The sequence below is a fragment of the Cryptotermes secundus genome, unplaced genomic scaffold (assembly GCF_002891405.2).
Source record: "Cryptotermes secundus unplaced genomic scaffold, Csec_1.0 scaffold87, whole genome shotgun sequence".
Lineage (NCBI taxonomy): Eukaryota > Metazoa > Arthropoda > Insecta > Blattodea > Kalotermitidae > Cryptotermes > Cryptotermes secundus.
This window is the reverse complement of record NW_019739942.1, coordinates 825,349-842,474: the sequence shown is the minus strand read 5'-3', so window position 1 is coordinate 842,474 and position 17,126 is coordinate 825,349. Positions and strand designations below refer to the sequence as shown.

General features: G+C 41.0%; 1 protein-coding gene across 2 annotated transcripts in view; it reads right to left on the bottom strand.

The window, feature by feature from the left end:
• LOC111872031 (zinc finger protein 423) overlaps positions 1-17,126 on the bottom strand; it is a 610,024-nt gene that overhangs the window by 77,489 nt on the left and 515,409 nt on the right. For both annotated transcript variants that reach the window (XM_033754486.1, XM_033754487.1), the window contains one exon: positions 7,634-7,851. In XM_033754486.1, the coding sequence (XP_033610377.1) occupies positions 7,634-7,851 (218 nt within the window). The remainder of the gene's footprint in view (positions 1-7,633; positions 7,852-17,126) is intronic.

Below are 17,126 nucleotides of genomic sequence, written 5' to 3'. Positions count from 1 at the left end.
TGCTACTGCTACTGCTACTGCTACTGCTACTGCTACTACTACTACTACTACTCATACTACTACTATTTACTACTACTACCACTACTAACATAAAATGAGCAAACATTTCAACAGCACGGATTTAGCCAAGTACTTTTATATACAAAGGTAAGGATGTCCATAGCCGGTCACGGTAGCCGAGCGGTCTAAGGCATGTACTGTCTTCGCTCGCTTGGAAACCGGGATCGTGGGTTCGAATCCCACTCAGGGCATGGATGTTAAGTTTGTATATGTGCGATTTTCTGTGTTTGTGTACAGGTAGAGGCCTTGCGACGAGCTGATCACCGGCCCAAGGAGTCCTACCGAATGTGTAAGATCTAGAAAATCCGAAGAGAACGGAGAAGTTCACGGAGGTAGGCCTAGGCCCACTGGGGCTGTAGAGCCAAGGAAAAAAAAATGTCACTATGCTTAACCAATAAAGCATTACGTCATTAAGGCTTATGGAAAGTGGATCTGTAGATCCACATTTTCTTGATCTCGGTACTGGTTTGAGGTGAGTGGTCACCTTCACGACCCGGCGGCTTTACCTCCGAGGAAAGAGTCCTCGGTACCCATTGTGTAGGAGGGTGGGTGGACCTCAGAGCCGGTCTGGACGATATGGAGGAATGAAAATTCTTTCCTCAGCGGGACTCGAACTCTGACTCCTCCGTCCTTCAGCCAGTAGCCAGTCGCTATACCGACTGAGCTATCCCGGCTCCACTTTTATTTACAACGACTGTAATTATTATACGTTCACAGACTTTTTATTGACAGTAACAGTCGTTTAGATTTAAGTTCTTCGTTTAGCTCGTCAGACTTTGATACAGTATGCCTGTAGCAGAGACAATTCGTGGTAGAACATGGAAGAGTAACAATTTTAGAAAGCTATCAGTAGCCTCACAGTAGAGCGTAGAATGGTTCGATGATAGAGGATCTGGAAGGAAGCGGTTATTTCACAACTGATATATTCTTTCAGCATTTGTCTGGAGGGAGTGAAATCCTCAGTCTGTGTAGCCGGTATCCCGGTCGGGATTCGAAGTGAGAACTTTCTGAATGGGAGCAAAGGAATTTACTGCTATGTCAGCGCTTTCCCAACAATGGTACAGATACCTCTTTGAGTTCATGCAAATGAACTTTTGTTTAGAGCATTTTCAAGTTACAACGAACAAAGCTATGGGATGATTTAACCCCACTCTTTCCTAATGTTACTCTAGAACGACAATCCCAAAATTTTAAATATGAAGCCTCCTTTGGATTTCATCAAATTCTAATTGCCCCATTTCTTCATTGGCATAAATATAACCCTTGGCGCTAAGGCCGCGGCATAGCTCAAGAGGTTAGTCGCTAGCTTCCCACCGCGGCGGCCCGGGTTCGATCCCGGGTCTGGTCAAGTGGGATTTGTGGTGGACAAAGTGGCGCTGGGGCAGGTTTTCTCCGAGTACTTCCGTTTCCCCTGCCAATCTTTATTCCACCAATTGCTCCACAATCACCCTCACCTATCAGCTGGGGCTGGTACAATAGGCCAGAAGTGGCCGAAGTACAAGGAACTTAGTCCCGCCCCACTAGCAATAAAAAATAATCCTTGGCGCTCATATTTATATTATTGTGTATGATCATAACAGACTGAGAGCAAAATTTCGAAGTTTCAAAAGAGTGATTAATTGGAGGTCGAAAAATGTTAAAATTGTTGATTTTTAGTGGGCCTACGCAGACTGATAATGGGAGCCGGGATAGCGTAGCAGGTACAACGACTGGCTACGGGCTAGATGACCAAGGTGTCGGAGTTCGAGTCCCGGTATGGCCAAAAATTTTCTCTTCTCAACGTCGTCCAGACCGGCTCCTAGGTCCACACAAACTCCTATTGAATGGGTAACGGGGACTATTTCCCAGGGGTAAAGCGGCCGGGGAGTGAAGCTCACCACTCACCTTCAACTAGCGCCGAGGTCAATAAAACGTGGATCTAATAAATCCACTCCCCCCATACGCTGTCATGGCGTAGTGCTTAATTAGTTGAGCATAGAGACATCTTCACCTTTACCTTTATCTTTTTAGACGGCCTGACAATTGTAACGGGTGCTTAAGGAAGTAAGGAAGTGAGTGTTAAATAAAGATGAAACAATTATTGCGGCTCATCTTGATTAAGAAATTGAATGTTTTCTCAAGTCGTCACGCCCCTCTCCCGGAACCCCCTGAAGTCTGAACTCGCCCTCTCGATTGGCAACCACTACCCTATCGGGAAAGTCCTATCCAGAATGGTTACTTTCTCTGTTAGAAATAAAACAATTTCCATATTCCTTGTTAAAACTACTTAAGCTGTTTAATTGACAAAGTGCTGTTTTATACAAGGTACTCTCAATATTTCTATTGTTATCGCAAGTACTGATTAAGAAGAAAGTTTCTAATACAATCGACAATCAGTCTCGGAGTACGAACTCTAGCACGCCGAGTACGAAGATATTTGAATGTGTCCGTCAGATACCAGACGGTTACGAATTTCCTAGTCACCCAGTATATATTTCTCAAGTGGAGATGAAGTTACCTTCCATCATGCTACCTTGCAGACTGACTCAGGCATTCAGCATCTTGACCTAGCGGAGAACTGGACAGAGTCCCAGGTGAAAAGGATATGTTTCGAGAACGGCCAGTCTCAACACTCTTCAGTAAGATGTATACTTACCGGAATTCTTCAGCTGTTATGCAAAGACGGATATGGCAGAGGACTGGGCGAAGTACAATACATGTGAAGGTAGAAAGATAATTTTGGTAACAATCCACCAGATTATAATACATATTGAGCAAGGTAGTAGAAGTCAGAACTCAGTGACACACAAAGCAGGTTAGTGTAGCGGTAACGCTTTAGACTTGTATTCGGAGCTTGGGAGATTCGAATCTCGGCTGTAATATCGGCTACCGTGGATACGGAGAGTAGCAGCATTTTTAAAACGACAGGGAACAATCTACTTAATAATCTAAACTAACAAGAGTCCCTGTATATACTGCGTGTATATATGTATATATGTGTGTTGTATGGCATTGTAAAATACGTACTTTTGCAGAACAAGGCACCCTCAGCAGAATAAAGTTTCCATTGACAGGGACCGTGCATGTATTGTATGTTTATATATGCACATGCTGTGTTGTAAACGATTTGTAAAAACAAGACATCCTTTGCTTAATAAAATTAATGCCTCCATCTTCATGGTCAAGCAAGCCAAGCAAATATCCAGCAAGAATCAGGCTGCCAGCAGAGCTATAAACAGTTAAATTCCTTCGAAACATTAATGAAATTCGCATTTTATTCTACGTTGTGAGAACCTAAAAACTAAAATTTCACAATTCTGTTGGTGTAGAACCTACTCTGTGCCTTCTTAGTCCGTTCAGAGTGCACAGTTATGTGAGCCGGACCCAGGAACTTTGTTTTAGTAACAAACCATTATCCGTAGCATAACCAGTACCATACGCATCATACAGAGGTTACTACTGAAGACATTGCATATGAAAAGAGTAACCTTGAAACTTCGCGAAAGGACAATGTTGAAACATGCAATGGCTGGGAAACCTGTGTAACTGCATATCCTCTTGAAGGCATGTCCGTCTGCCTGCTGGTATAAAACCTGGACTAGAATAACGCTAAGTTCTTGTGAACTATAAAGTCATCAGCGAGGCGAGTCTTGTCTCTTTTCTCAAATCAGCTCCCGGTCTAGGCTAGACCAGACAACAAACTATCTTCCGCTGTTACAGAACTTGTCACTCAATGCTAAAGTGAGACAAATCCGCAGCAATGACGATACTAAGACGAATTCCTCAAGTTAATAATACTGGATGAGTAAGTATATTCATTTTTACAGGGCCAATGCGAAAATACTCATATTTCTAGCAACGAAGATAATTTTTGAAAATATACTGTGTAGAATGAAAAACAAATTTCTTCATACTAAAATCATATCCTTTTCGATCCAAGTTCATGAGACAATAATATAGAATAGGTACATCCACATAGACACTATGACATCGCAACTGAAGATCCTCACGCCTTAAAGCTAAAACGTTAAGGAAAACACATTCTAATTGTATTCAAGTTCATCTGAATTTAAAAAGGAAACTATTAGAAAATAAAATGCATACAACATTTTTGTCCATAGTTTGACAATTAAAATGATCTGGAAGCTAATTATGGGCAGATGAATAAAAATAGTCGTATAGCTTTGCATTTTTCAGTCAATTTCATCTTAATTCGCAAAGTATAAATTTATCAGAGAAAAATCTACTGAAATCAAGCGTTAAGCTAAAAATAATACAGTAACCCTACTTGTTACAGTCTAATTCCAGATAAAGCAATTGCTTATTAGCGTAGATGTGATTAATTTCCACATATTCTCTCCTGTACATAATTAAATATCAAGCTAAAGATTATATACAGTAAGCCCTACAAGGGTGAAAACCAATTCATGTGACGATAAGCGATTTTCAGCTTGATTCTAAAGGGTTCTGACGATGGTACATAACATTCAGAATTAATGGGGTCTCTGACTCTTACTTTCGCCAAGTATTCTAAAAACTAGAAAGCACATTTCGGAATCTATCTATCTATCTGTCTATCTATTCCTGTTGCTCCCAATTGGATGATTTGGATCATAGGTTATGCTTGAAACGCTTCGCTTTCACTTCAGTTTTCTAACATTAGACAGTCGGCAGGAATCCTTGGACGGGGGATGAGCCCGACACAAGTCCGCTACCTATACAGAACACAGACACAGAATAAAGACAGACAGACAGACATGCCTTGAGTAGTGATTCGAACCCACGATCGCAGCGTTCGAGCGAGCGAAGACAGTTCATGGCTTAAACCGCGCAGCCATTGTGATCGGTACAATAACCGATGGAAATTCGTAATTTATCATCACCCTGTTACCTACAGCCGTAGTCATTAACTACCAGTAAAATAAATAAAATTAAATCAAATGGTTTATATTTGTCTGTGTACCTAATTTCAACTCCATTATCCTTTGCATGCTGTGTCGAGTACATATACCTCACTTTAATGGGAGGTTACAGATGATGTTATAGAAATGAACATACAATGTTATCTGGAATGTTATTGCTGTGGACTATTCGCCCTCTCATATTTGTGATGCTCGTGTCATAACGATATCAGGGGGGCAATAAACAAACGTATATAATCTCGTGAATCATAAGGTAAAGCTCTCCCTGTGCTTAATTAAGCATGCCATGAGGCGTATGGGGGAGTGGATGTATAGATCAACGTTTTCTTGACCTCGGTACTAGCTGGAAGTGAGTGGTCAGCTTCATACCCCGCCTCTTTGCCCTGGGGAGAGAGCCCCCGGTACTTACTTGCTTACTTAGTTAAGCACAGAAACAACTTCACCCTTTACTCTTTTATTACAATTACATCGTACTTGGTAATATAGTTGTCTTAATTTTCTTGTCGATTTCCCTCTCAGGTTGTTAATTCATTATTTGGAGGAGTGTTTGTTTCAATTTAAACAACTTCATGCGACAAATACAGACCATTTTTAAACCAAATCGTTTTAGTTTAACATTTGCTTCTTTCCGCCATATACATTCATTTGGGTTCATGTGTTCCTCTTCCAATTCACGACAAAATACGATTAAACATATGCGTATAACTAACATTTTATTACATCTGGAATTTATCCAGAGCTTAATTCCATTTAATCGAATTTCATTTGGCTTGATTTTTTCCATTAAGCTCGTTAAGAGTTATATCAGAGCATGTTGTCATGTTCGCACAGCAGCTTCGAAACGATAATGCTAATAATCGAAATCACAGCATCCATCGAAACATTCACACAATGGTGCTCTGACTAATGAGAGCTATAGACCCTTCTTTCACTCAGATGTTCAAAAACAGCGTACAACAACATACCCAATTACAAACGCACAAACATATATACACATATAGAAACACGCAAAAAAGTGACTAATGTGTTAGCCTTGCTCCCTGCTGTTGCCGCACATGGTTTAAGTATAAGGACACGAGTTAAAATAATGGAAAATATCAACTGTAATTTCATTAATTTGATTTGACATGTGTACTATACGTGTTCTCGTTTGATCCATTGTAGAGCCACTTCACTGCAGCGAGCAGATAGTACATGCTTTATTGTACCCTACGAGATGAACTTCATAAAATTCTACAGATAAGTGTTTTCATAAAGCAGACTTCTAAGAAGTCGCTACGTGAACTCAAAGTGCGTCCTGTGAGAGAAATATCAGTAGACGTCGTTAAGGCTCCTAAAGTAACATAGATGCAGTAACACGGTTTGCTTTTCCCGTCAAAGGTAATGCAGCGGTGTTTAGAAACAATTAGCTGTTATTTAAAATTAAATATAACTTATTACATTTCCATTGTATTTATCAACTTAAAGCGATGTGCTATCCATTATTTGTTAATTTAAGCTTTAAATTTTATCATATGGGAAACTGGACATTTAATTTCCAATACGAAAACAAAGTGTTCAAGAAACGTGTGTCGTGGACGCGTCCTTCCTGTAGTTGTAAAAGTGTCCTACAATAGTCAGCAATTTATAGATTTAGTATTGAGTATTGAGGGGGTGGGTTACCCCATGCACCACGACCAGTTTGATCTATTGTGCATCCCCCTTTGAATTTCTACTGTCTCCATATCCTACCGGTACTGATGCTTGCTATCGTTCCGTCTGCCAGCGAGGTTTCGGCCTTCTACTGGCAGTGGTATCTAATAGTTAGTCCCTTTCTGTCAGTGAGGTCGTCCCTCCTCTGGCAGTGGTACCTAAGCTCTCCCATCTACCGGAGGCATTGGAAACTACTTGGGCGGGAAATTTGCCTAATTTAGCTCAGAGATCTCCTAGAAACATGAGGTTCTTTTACGTGCCGTAAATCTACGACACGGGACCCACGGCTCTAGTCCCTCCCGGAGGATTTGTTCCCTGAATTTTTCCGCCCTTAAAAATTCCACGACCTCCGCCGGGTTTGAACCCGCGTACTTTGAGTCATGAGGTGGGAACGTTACACCTAGACTACGGAGGCCGCTCTGTAGATTAAGTAAGAGACTGATGGTATCGCTGAATGAGTGGCTTTTTTAAGCGTCTCATATTATTTAATGACGCTGTGTCAACTGAAAAATTTAAGCAAAGTTGAACTACGAAGTGAACGGTGTGATATGACGTCTTTCATGTTCAGACATAATATTCCTTATCATTCTTTCTATTTCTACTGCGTATTCCTTTTCAATTTTTATTACCGCAAATTTAGAAATTAAGATTTAAGTTACAAAAGTGAATAGTGACTTCATTTTATTTTTAGAAGTCATTCACGCACTAAATTAGAAACTCCAAATAATCTACAACGTAATTAGTTATGCATTATATTTCATTAGGCTATTCTATTTTCTTCCTTTTACCAATCCAGAAAAAAGTCCTTAAACACGAATACCTATCCTCCTCCTCATCCTCCCTCCACTGCCACCACCACCACTACTACTACAGAAAGAATAACCCTTCTGCAGGAAAAAATGCCCTGCCTCGGCGTACTTGTGGATATCATAACATTTTCGTTAGCAGAATCAACTCTCTGTACTTGCTTTCTCTCTTACCTGTTCATGTTTCTTGAGATAACTGAGCCTAGGGAACGCCTTGTCGCAAAACTGGCAAGCATATGGCGTTCCCTCAGTCACCCCAACGGTGAAGGTTAATTCGGCGTCGGGGACGTCCGTGGCGGAGTTCGGGGTAGCACAAGAGCTAGGGGAGGGCGACGTCTGATCTTCCGGCGTCTCGGAGCGCCACGACGATCCCGGATCGGTCCCGAGAGCGTCTGTAATGAAGAGAACAACAAGGTCGTGATGCATTACAGGTTCAGAAGTGACTCTCGCGACAACTGCAAAGCATCCAATGCGAGCCAGCGCAGGGTATTTTAATATACAAATTAACAGAATAAGTTAAGGCTGTTCCTGTGCTTATTTAAGAACCAGACCGTAAAATTGTATGGGGGAACAGAGGTAAAACTCCATGCATTCTTAACTTTGGCATGAGGTGAAAGTGACTTATTTTGGGAGGACTGGAGACGTGGGCGAAGTGAAAAATCCTTGCCCCAGCCTGAAATTAAACCCCGGTCGTCCAACCTGTAGCCTAGTCATTATACTGACTGAAAAATGAGGGCTGTGTAAGTGAATGTGATGACTACATTCGGGGTTGAGTGTCAGGCCACCATGGTATTTAAAACTCGACGGAGCTGAGCCCGTAACACTACAACAATCATTAGGTCGCTACATGATACAAGGTTCTCCTCGAGCACTAGCCCTATATTCAACTGGTAAAGAAGCACAGAGCAAATGATGCTCGAGATGGTTCAAGTTCGTATAGCAACAGGCGTGACCAGAGTGGTTTGAACGGCTGTTGTACTGCGATGTGGAAAGCAAATGGAAAAACTACCACATTATCATTTTTCCTGGATAGTCTCTTTCCAAAAACAGAAGATCGCATTAAGTGGAGGAACTGTTTTGGAAGAGACTGTGGACCTGTCGTCTGACAGATTACTGATGAATGAAATAAATTGCCCAAGCTATTATATACAATAGGAAACTTGACGGCTGCATAGCCTGGTACAGGTAAATCTGCCTATCCACTAAGCGAGTAGTTCTCAGCGGGGGCCGTGCTCTATTTCGGAAGGGCCAGCAGGAAAAAATGGGGGGCCATGGAAACTGTTAAGTGGGTCACGAAAAGTAATATAAAAAGAAAAAAAAATGCCAAATTGTCAGCATATATAATAACATAAAACCTCAATATTCTTGTTTCTGTGTGCCTTGCTTAGAAGGGACAGAACCTATTGTATTTAAGCCACAACCTTAAATCTGGGAATACCAAGTACTGGTAAACAGGTACTCGCTTTCACGGAGCGGACAAAGCCCTAACGAAATGGTTAACTGTAAAAATATCCTTTATTTTCATAAATGCCTCCCACTCCTCTCATGAGTTGTACCGCCACCTTTTCAGTAAATTTCAGGTGTTCTTCAGTTCAGTATTCGGAGTGTTCGGAAGAAGGCATTTTTCGGCGTAACTTGTAATATTGTGGCAGTTCCCGTCTTAGGAGCTAAGGTACAAACTCCAGTTACTATTTTATGCATTTCATAATAACTTGAACTTTCATTACATTACTTACTATGTTACTTACTTACCTACTCACTCATGGAGCTGAGCCCTTCTGGAGGAGCCGCCAATTCTGCAGCTATTCAAGAATTTCCCAGCATTTTATGGAACCGGAAGATTCATTACCGTGTTCACAAGAGCCCTCTACTGGTCCCTATCCTGAGCCAGATCAATCCAATCAATATCGTCCAATCCTATCTCTCTAAGATCCATTTTAATATTGTCCACCCACCTACGCCTTAGTCTTCCCAGTGGTCTCTTTCCTTCTGGCTTTCCCAACAATATCCTATATGTAGTCCTCGTCTCCCCCATTCGTGCTACATGACCTGCCCACCTCATCCTCCTTGCTTTGATCATTCTAATTATACTTGGAGAAGAGTACAAGTTATGAAGCTCCTCATTATGCAGTTTTCTCCAACCTCCTGTCACTTCATCTCTCTTCGGTCTAAATATTCTCAACACCCTGTTCTTAAACACCCTCAGTCTATGTTCCTCCCTCAATGTCAGAGACCAATTTTCACACCCATACAGAACCACAGGCAAAATTATAATTTTGTATATTCTAATTTTTATGTTTTTCGATAGCAGACGACAAGACAAAAGGTTCTGGACTGAATGGTAGCAAGCATTACCGGAGTTCAATCTCCTCTTAATTACCTCATGAATCAGGTTTCAATCTCTTATCGTCGTTCCCAATTTTCTGAACTGTGCCACATTTTCAAAACATCTGTTTCCTATCTTGCCCTGCATTTTGGTGACAACAGCGCAACATATACTTAGTTTTCTCTGTGTTTACTTCTAGACCAACCTCTTTATTTGCGTCAATTAAAGTTTGTGTGTTTTTCTTTATGGTATATACATTATCACCCAGTAGATTTACATCATCGGCATAGGCCAACAGCTGATATGTCCCGTTTAATTTCAGTCCCACCTGGTTTCCCTGGACCTTCCTAATTGCATATTTTAAAGCAAAGTTGAAAAGGAGTGGCGATAAAGCATCTCCTTTTTATAGACCATTCTGGATAGGAAATTTATCAGACAAATATTTACCTACACGGACTTTACTATACGTTTTGTTTAAACACATTTTAATCAACCTAACTAATTTCATGGGTATCCCAAACTCTATCAGAATATTGTAAAATACTTCCCTCCTAACTGAATCATAGGCTTTTTTTAAGTGTATGAATAGCTGTCTCATTGTACTCCCATTTTTCTCCACCATCTGACGAATGTAAAAGATTTGATCTGTAGCTGATCTGTTACCTCGAAACCCACACTGATGTTTCCTATCTGGTCATCTATATATGGACTTAACCTTGAGAGAAGACTATTGGATAAAATTTTGTATGAAGTTGATAGCAGTGATATCCCTCGATAATTACTACAGTCAATTTTATCAGTTTAAAGTTTTATCTTGTGAGAACTTTCATTGCATACAAATTATTACCTTTCAATATAATTTGAATACCCTCCCTCTACAAAAGAAGAATTTTGTGAATTGATTACAAGAGTTGTATATTTTTAAGTAGAAAGGTTTCCAAAGTAATTTTTATGAATAATGACTTCCAAAATTTTCCATATCTTTAAACAATTTAGAAATACGACACATATATTTTAAAAATTAATTAATTGACATTCCTTATATTATAAACAAATAATACATGTTATAAATAAAAATGAATTTCATAAGTACATATATATAAATATGGAGCATGTTCATACGGTATACGTAAAGTATCTGTCCAGCAGAGTGGTCTGTAATTAACATAAAATACTGCTGATGGTAGCAGAGAAGTGCACATGGTACACTTGCCAAGGATGAGAGTTCGGTGGAATTTATATTATGCGTATAAGGCTACAGAACGATAACCATATTGCGTATGTCCATTATTCTGTTCTTTACTTTATAAAACGTGTTTCTTTTATTTTAGTTCTGATGGCGTTGATAATTAATTCCACCCTGAGGTGATCTTCTTGAGAAGTTATTTCTCAGCTAGAGAAGAAATTAGACTCCCTCTGTTGTCTAGCGGTCAGAGTTCCTGGCTACAGAGCCAGAGGTCCGTGTTCGATTCCCGGCGCTACTAGGTATTCTGAGAAGTAGTGGGTCTGGAACGGGGTCCATCCAGCCTCGTGAGGATAACTGCGGAGCTATTTGGATAGAAAAATAGCGGCTCCGGTCTAGAAAACCGAAATTAACGGCCGCTGGGATTTGTTGCGTTGACCACGCGGCATCCCTTACACGCTAAAGTTCGGAATAACTTCGCCGACAAGCGGCGGTCGGTCAGTCGGTACAGTTCGCTTGTGGACTCAAGCCACGGAATTTAGTTTTCAGACATGGAGCCCAAGCACTTATTTCATGCGCCCAAGAGCCTGTCGACTGACCCATTTGTGAGCCAGATGAATCCAGAATACTTGCTATCTCCTTAAAATGAATTTTACTATTAACTTCCCATCTACGCCGAAATGTTGACAGTGGTCTCTTCCCTTCAAATTTTCCAACTAAAACTCTTATCTGCACATGCGTGATATATGCCCCGCCCATCTATCCTTCCTCCCTTCCTTTGATGGTTCTAACAATATTTAACGAAGAAATCTAATCGTGACTGTCCTCCTCATTCACTGGCGAATATAATAACGTTCATAAATATGCAGTCTTTGGGTTTCAAGACAGAATGCTTTATTTAGGTTGCTCGTGAAACAGTACTTTTGATTTTGAGATCACCCTGAGGTGTGTTCTGTCATTACCTTGTTCGTATACCCGTCTAGGTGTCAGAGTGGAAGAGGAGCAACGTATTCGGGCGTCACACCCAGAGAGAACAGACCATGCATCAGTATTAATGATGTAAAAGGCCAACTTGATGAATAGCTGAAGGGCGAACTCGACTCGCACAAGCTATTTCATATATATTATTGTTCCAAAACCCTGGCGAGCCACGTGCATGTATAGTAATGCAGATTAATGGCGTCACATTTTTCTTTTCTACACTTACTCCTTCCCTTTCATCGTTCTCTGTGGCTGCTCTCTTTCTTTCGGTGATGCCCTTCGAGTTATATTCTCTATATATGGCGAAAGATATCTTATACCGTTCGTCTCTTAGTGTGTGCCTTTCAACTAGATGGCAAATTGAGATGGATTGTGGGGACTTGCAGAGATCAACTAATGTCACGGGTAACCAGGGCCGTCTTCAGGAACGCCGCTAGGGTGAGGAAGAGGGAGGTACACGCTAGAGGCTTCACATCCAACTCCTCCATTCCCCCACCCCTTACCCTCCAGCCGCGAAACAATTCCGTAAACCATGGTTTGATAAACTGTGGGTCGCGACCCACCACGTTGTCACGGCCTAATCTAAAAGGGATGACGTAGTTCTCAGTAATTATTTAAACTACATTTGTATTCAGAGCGAATTTTGGAAAGTCAGCAAAACTTGATATTGATGATTTTGGAAGAAGTAGCTGCAGCCGATGTAATTTTTTAAAACAGCCGGAATATTACGCAAGTTACTAATCGAACAGTATGCAGATATTTTCTCAGATCGTAAAGTTATCAATATGGGGCACGCGGAAGAGTAGTTGATTGAAGCACTATGCTTCAAGCCGGAAGGTCGCGGGTTCGATCCCGATGAGGTCATTGGCTTTTTTCAATGTACCGAATACTTCTAGGCACACTATGATTCTGGGATCGACTCAGACTCTAACAGAAAAGAGTACCAGAAATTTTCCTTGGAGGTAAAGGGGGGCCGGCGCGTAGGGCTGACAACCTCAACGCCGTTTGTGAGCTGACTGTCTACAAAATTTTGGAGCCCCGACGTCTCAGAACCCTATGGGTCTCCAAGGCCTGTTACAGGGATAGCTTTACCTTACCTTTATCTTACAGTTATCATTTCAACTAGGATCGCCATGTTAACTGAAGTATTTCAACGAATGTAGGATTCACGACAGTTATCATTTTAACTAGGATCGCCATGTTAGTTGAAGTACTTCAACGAATGTAGGATTCACGTGTTCTTTCTAGAATCTTTCTTTTTTGCGAGATTACAGTTACGAATAACCAGAGCAGGAAATCTTACGTTAATAAATAATCAAAAAGTTGTAAGATCTGCACCATCTGTGATTAATCTGTAAGTATCACAGCGAGAGACAGAGAGAGAGAAAATAAAATAACAAATAAAATTAAAGCGGACATAATTTGTACAATTATGCCAATTCAAATACGTGATGTGATGCGATTTGATGAAAGAAGGTGAAGAAATATTTTAACACACATAACTAAATAAGATAGGAGTAATTCGCATCTGATAAGGCAACAATGTCTCATAGCATGCGTACTGACTGCAGACAAATCCCGCTGTCCCTCTCTTCAGCCTTCAAAGGGTTAAGGCCACTGCAATTCTGATAACACTTCTGTAACACCCGGAGGAGACAGGATGTGAGCTAATTGAGCCTTTCCTTCAGTCTCCTCCAAGCGAAAATTCGTCTGGGTGGAAAATGAAGAATTTGAGACAAGAATTTTAAGTAAGTGTGTTAATTTTCCTTCTGCCGCTTCCACTCTCCTCTGTCTCCCCTATTTCTTGTGACGTTAAGAGTAGGAATGTTACAAGTACCATTATACGGTAATTCCACGTAGAAGTAAGGCAAAGTTAAGTATGCTTAACTAATTAAGCACTACACCATGAAGACGTATGGGGGAGTTTGTGTATAGATCCATAATTTCTTGGCCTCTGCGCTTGATTGAGGTGAGTGGTCAGCTTCATGCCCCGGCCGCTTTACCCCCGGGGAAAGAGCCCCCGGTATCCATTGGGTTGGAGGTTTGGTGGACCCCACAGCCTGTCTGGGTGACGTGGAGAAGAGAAAATTCTTGACCATAGCGGGACTCAAACTCCTACCTCTTGGTCGTCAGTCGCTATACCGACTGCGCTATCCCAGTTCACTCAGAAGTACATCATGAAATAACATGTTTAAACATTAATTAGTGGAGATGGTTAACGCAAATTGGGCGACATACTCACTTAGATTTTTCTTGACTAATTTTAAATAAATAGAGATTGAGGCTTTCTGAAAAAAAAAAGTTTCAGGAGACATATTTTAATGTGTCTGGGATAACAATTTTAAGTTCAGATATTTGAATTTCCTATGTCACGGAAGAAGAATATCTTGATTGTTAAATAACTCTTCAATCCCTTAAATCTATATTTTCTGAAGTTAGTCATTCCCTTAATGGCTACACATAAAATTGTTAGACAATAAAAAGTCCTTCTGAAATACCTGGAATTTATACAGCAGAAGTAAAGCAACACCCATTCCGAAAGAAAGTCCTGTCCTTAAGTTTCTCTCTCTCTCTTCCAATAGGATGCAATGTTATTACGTCATTGGTCTAAACATACGGGGAATCACTGACTTCAATTCTCTACCCTGTTAAGAAGTGACGAAAGATGTTTCTGTGAATAGCATTCCATTTCACGGGAGAATAATGAGCTTCCTACTGCGCGAAAGAGAAACAAGTCTTATGTTACTATGTTTTTGAGGAAGAAAGACAAAAATCTCTTTGACACATTTTTTCAAACAGCCATTTTGTTGAGGAAATCGCGAAAATAAAAATTTGAGTCAACGTGTTAGAGTTAGGAAACTTAGCATGTCACACTATTTCATAACATGTGCAATATAACTAAATAAGCAATACGTACCACATACATATGTCTATCTGGCCTTTGCACTGCAAGTGATAAGCAAGGCAAACTTGGGCTGTGGATCTTTATCGGAAGGAGGGTGACGCATTGTACCTAAGGCGCGTGCCTAACCCATACACACGGAAGGTCCTCATCTCGATTAGTGGGAAAACAATATGAATTCAGATCCATAGTTTGCCAGACAACGAGTTTCAATAAAATGCAGACATACTATACCGGAAAAAGTAGGAACGTCCTCTATAAAAAGTAATTTGTAAGCCACGCAAATAACTTAAGGCTTGCTTCAAGCTGTCTGTATGACCCCAACTGGTCATATGAAGGAACCTACGACATATACACGTAGGTGATGTCGAACTAACTACACAAATTTCAGTTGAATATATCTGCCATAACATCACAGCTAAAACTGAATATTCTGCACTTTGAAAACACTCGACTGAGAAGTACACAAAACATTCCACTAAGTGTTAAATTAGGTTATGATCAAATGCTATCGGAAGTTTAAAAAGCATATATATCTTATTAGAAAACAAGAAAAAAACTCCGTGGCCTGTAGTCTGCAAGCGAACTATACCGACCCAGCGACCGCCTTTGTCTGCAAAGTTAGTGCCAACTTTAGCGGATAGAGGGTGTTGCGTGGTCAGCGCAACGAATCCCCACGGTCATTCATTTCGGTTTTCTAGACCGGAGACTCTGTTTCCTTGAAACAGCTCCTCGATTATCCTCAAGAGGTTGAGTGGACCCCGTTCCAGACCCACTACTTCTCAGAAAATCTGGTGGCGTCGGGAACCTCTGGATCTGTAACCAGGAACTCTGACCACTAGACCACAGAGGCGGGCATGTATCTTATTATAATACGTTTTATTTACATTTACCTACTTACTCATGGAGCCGAGCCCTTCTTGAGGAGCCGCCAATTCTGCAGCTACTCAAGAATTTCCCAGCATATTATGGACCTGAAGGTTCATCACCGTGTTCACAAGAGCCCTCCACTGGTCCCTATCCTGAGCCAGGTTTATCCAATCCATACCATCCCATCCCATCTCTCTAAGATCCATTCTAATATTGTCCACCCACCTACGCCTTGGTCTTCCCTTTTATTTACGTTTACACATACTTATTCCATACTTTAGTACGTATATGCCAGCTATTTTACTTGTTTTCTGTTGTCATCTCGAAGTCTGGTGCTTCCTGGCCAAGACGTCCGCTTATCAATAGGTCAAAGGGAATAGATTCCTGACAGCAACTCGTTAGGCGACACTAGCACTGATAGCCTGCGATTCATAAACCTTATTCCTTTCGAGGGCTAATGCCTCTTTTGCACAAATATGTGGCTGCACCACAGTGGCTTGACGTCGTGCTCTTCTGGCTGATGTTATATCATAGCGATTCGTCTTGAGACAGAGTGAGAAGATACAGAAGAGAGACAAGGATGGACAGATCTGTCTCTGTTCGTATTTTAATTGACAAATTTTCTGCTGAATTGAGCAAGTTAACACACGGGTTAGCGTGGGTCTATTTCTGTCTTGCAAAAAAAAAAGAAAAGAAATGACTGATGATTCTGTTGAGTCTCAAACACACTCTAACGACAACCATATATGAAACCAGAAATTCAAACGCTACAATAAAAAGAAACATATTTAATGAGGTACATTAATTCAGCTGATTAATAGAGTAAAATGAGAATAAGCAGTTTACAGTGCAGATCGGATTATTAAGAAGTAGGACTGAATTCTTATTTTCAGAGGAAACTTCTGTCGTTAACTACTATATCCGATAAATTCATTTAGTCTTTGGAGTATGACAAACTCCCCCGAAAATATTACTAACATCTTCCAGTGTAGGTCGCTGCCATCTTCGAGTTTACGATTCAAATCCACGACGAATCATTAACCCGCCGTGGGGACTGTCTCCTCTGTCCATTCTTCGTGGCCATGTAGGACGTATCCCACAAACGTCGCAGACGCTCCTAACATGGAGTGCCGACACTGTTACTTCCCATACTCCTGAGTTGGCGTCCTAACTGGGTACTATCTCCGGGAGCCAGGACGATCTTGAATTTGCCTTGGCAAAGACGACGCCCCTGAACTGTGGTCATCTCCAGAGGCAGCCCAAACTGACGTGGTGAAGAGAAACAAGAAAAATGGTAAAGCTATTCTTGAAACAGGCCGTGAAGTCCCTTACAGTTGTGAGACGTCGAGGCTCCCACATTTTCTCTAGCCAAACGGCTCACAGATGGCGGTAAGGTTGTCAAGCC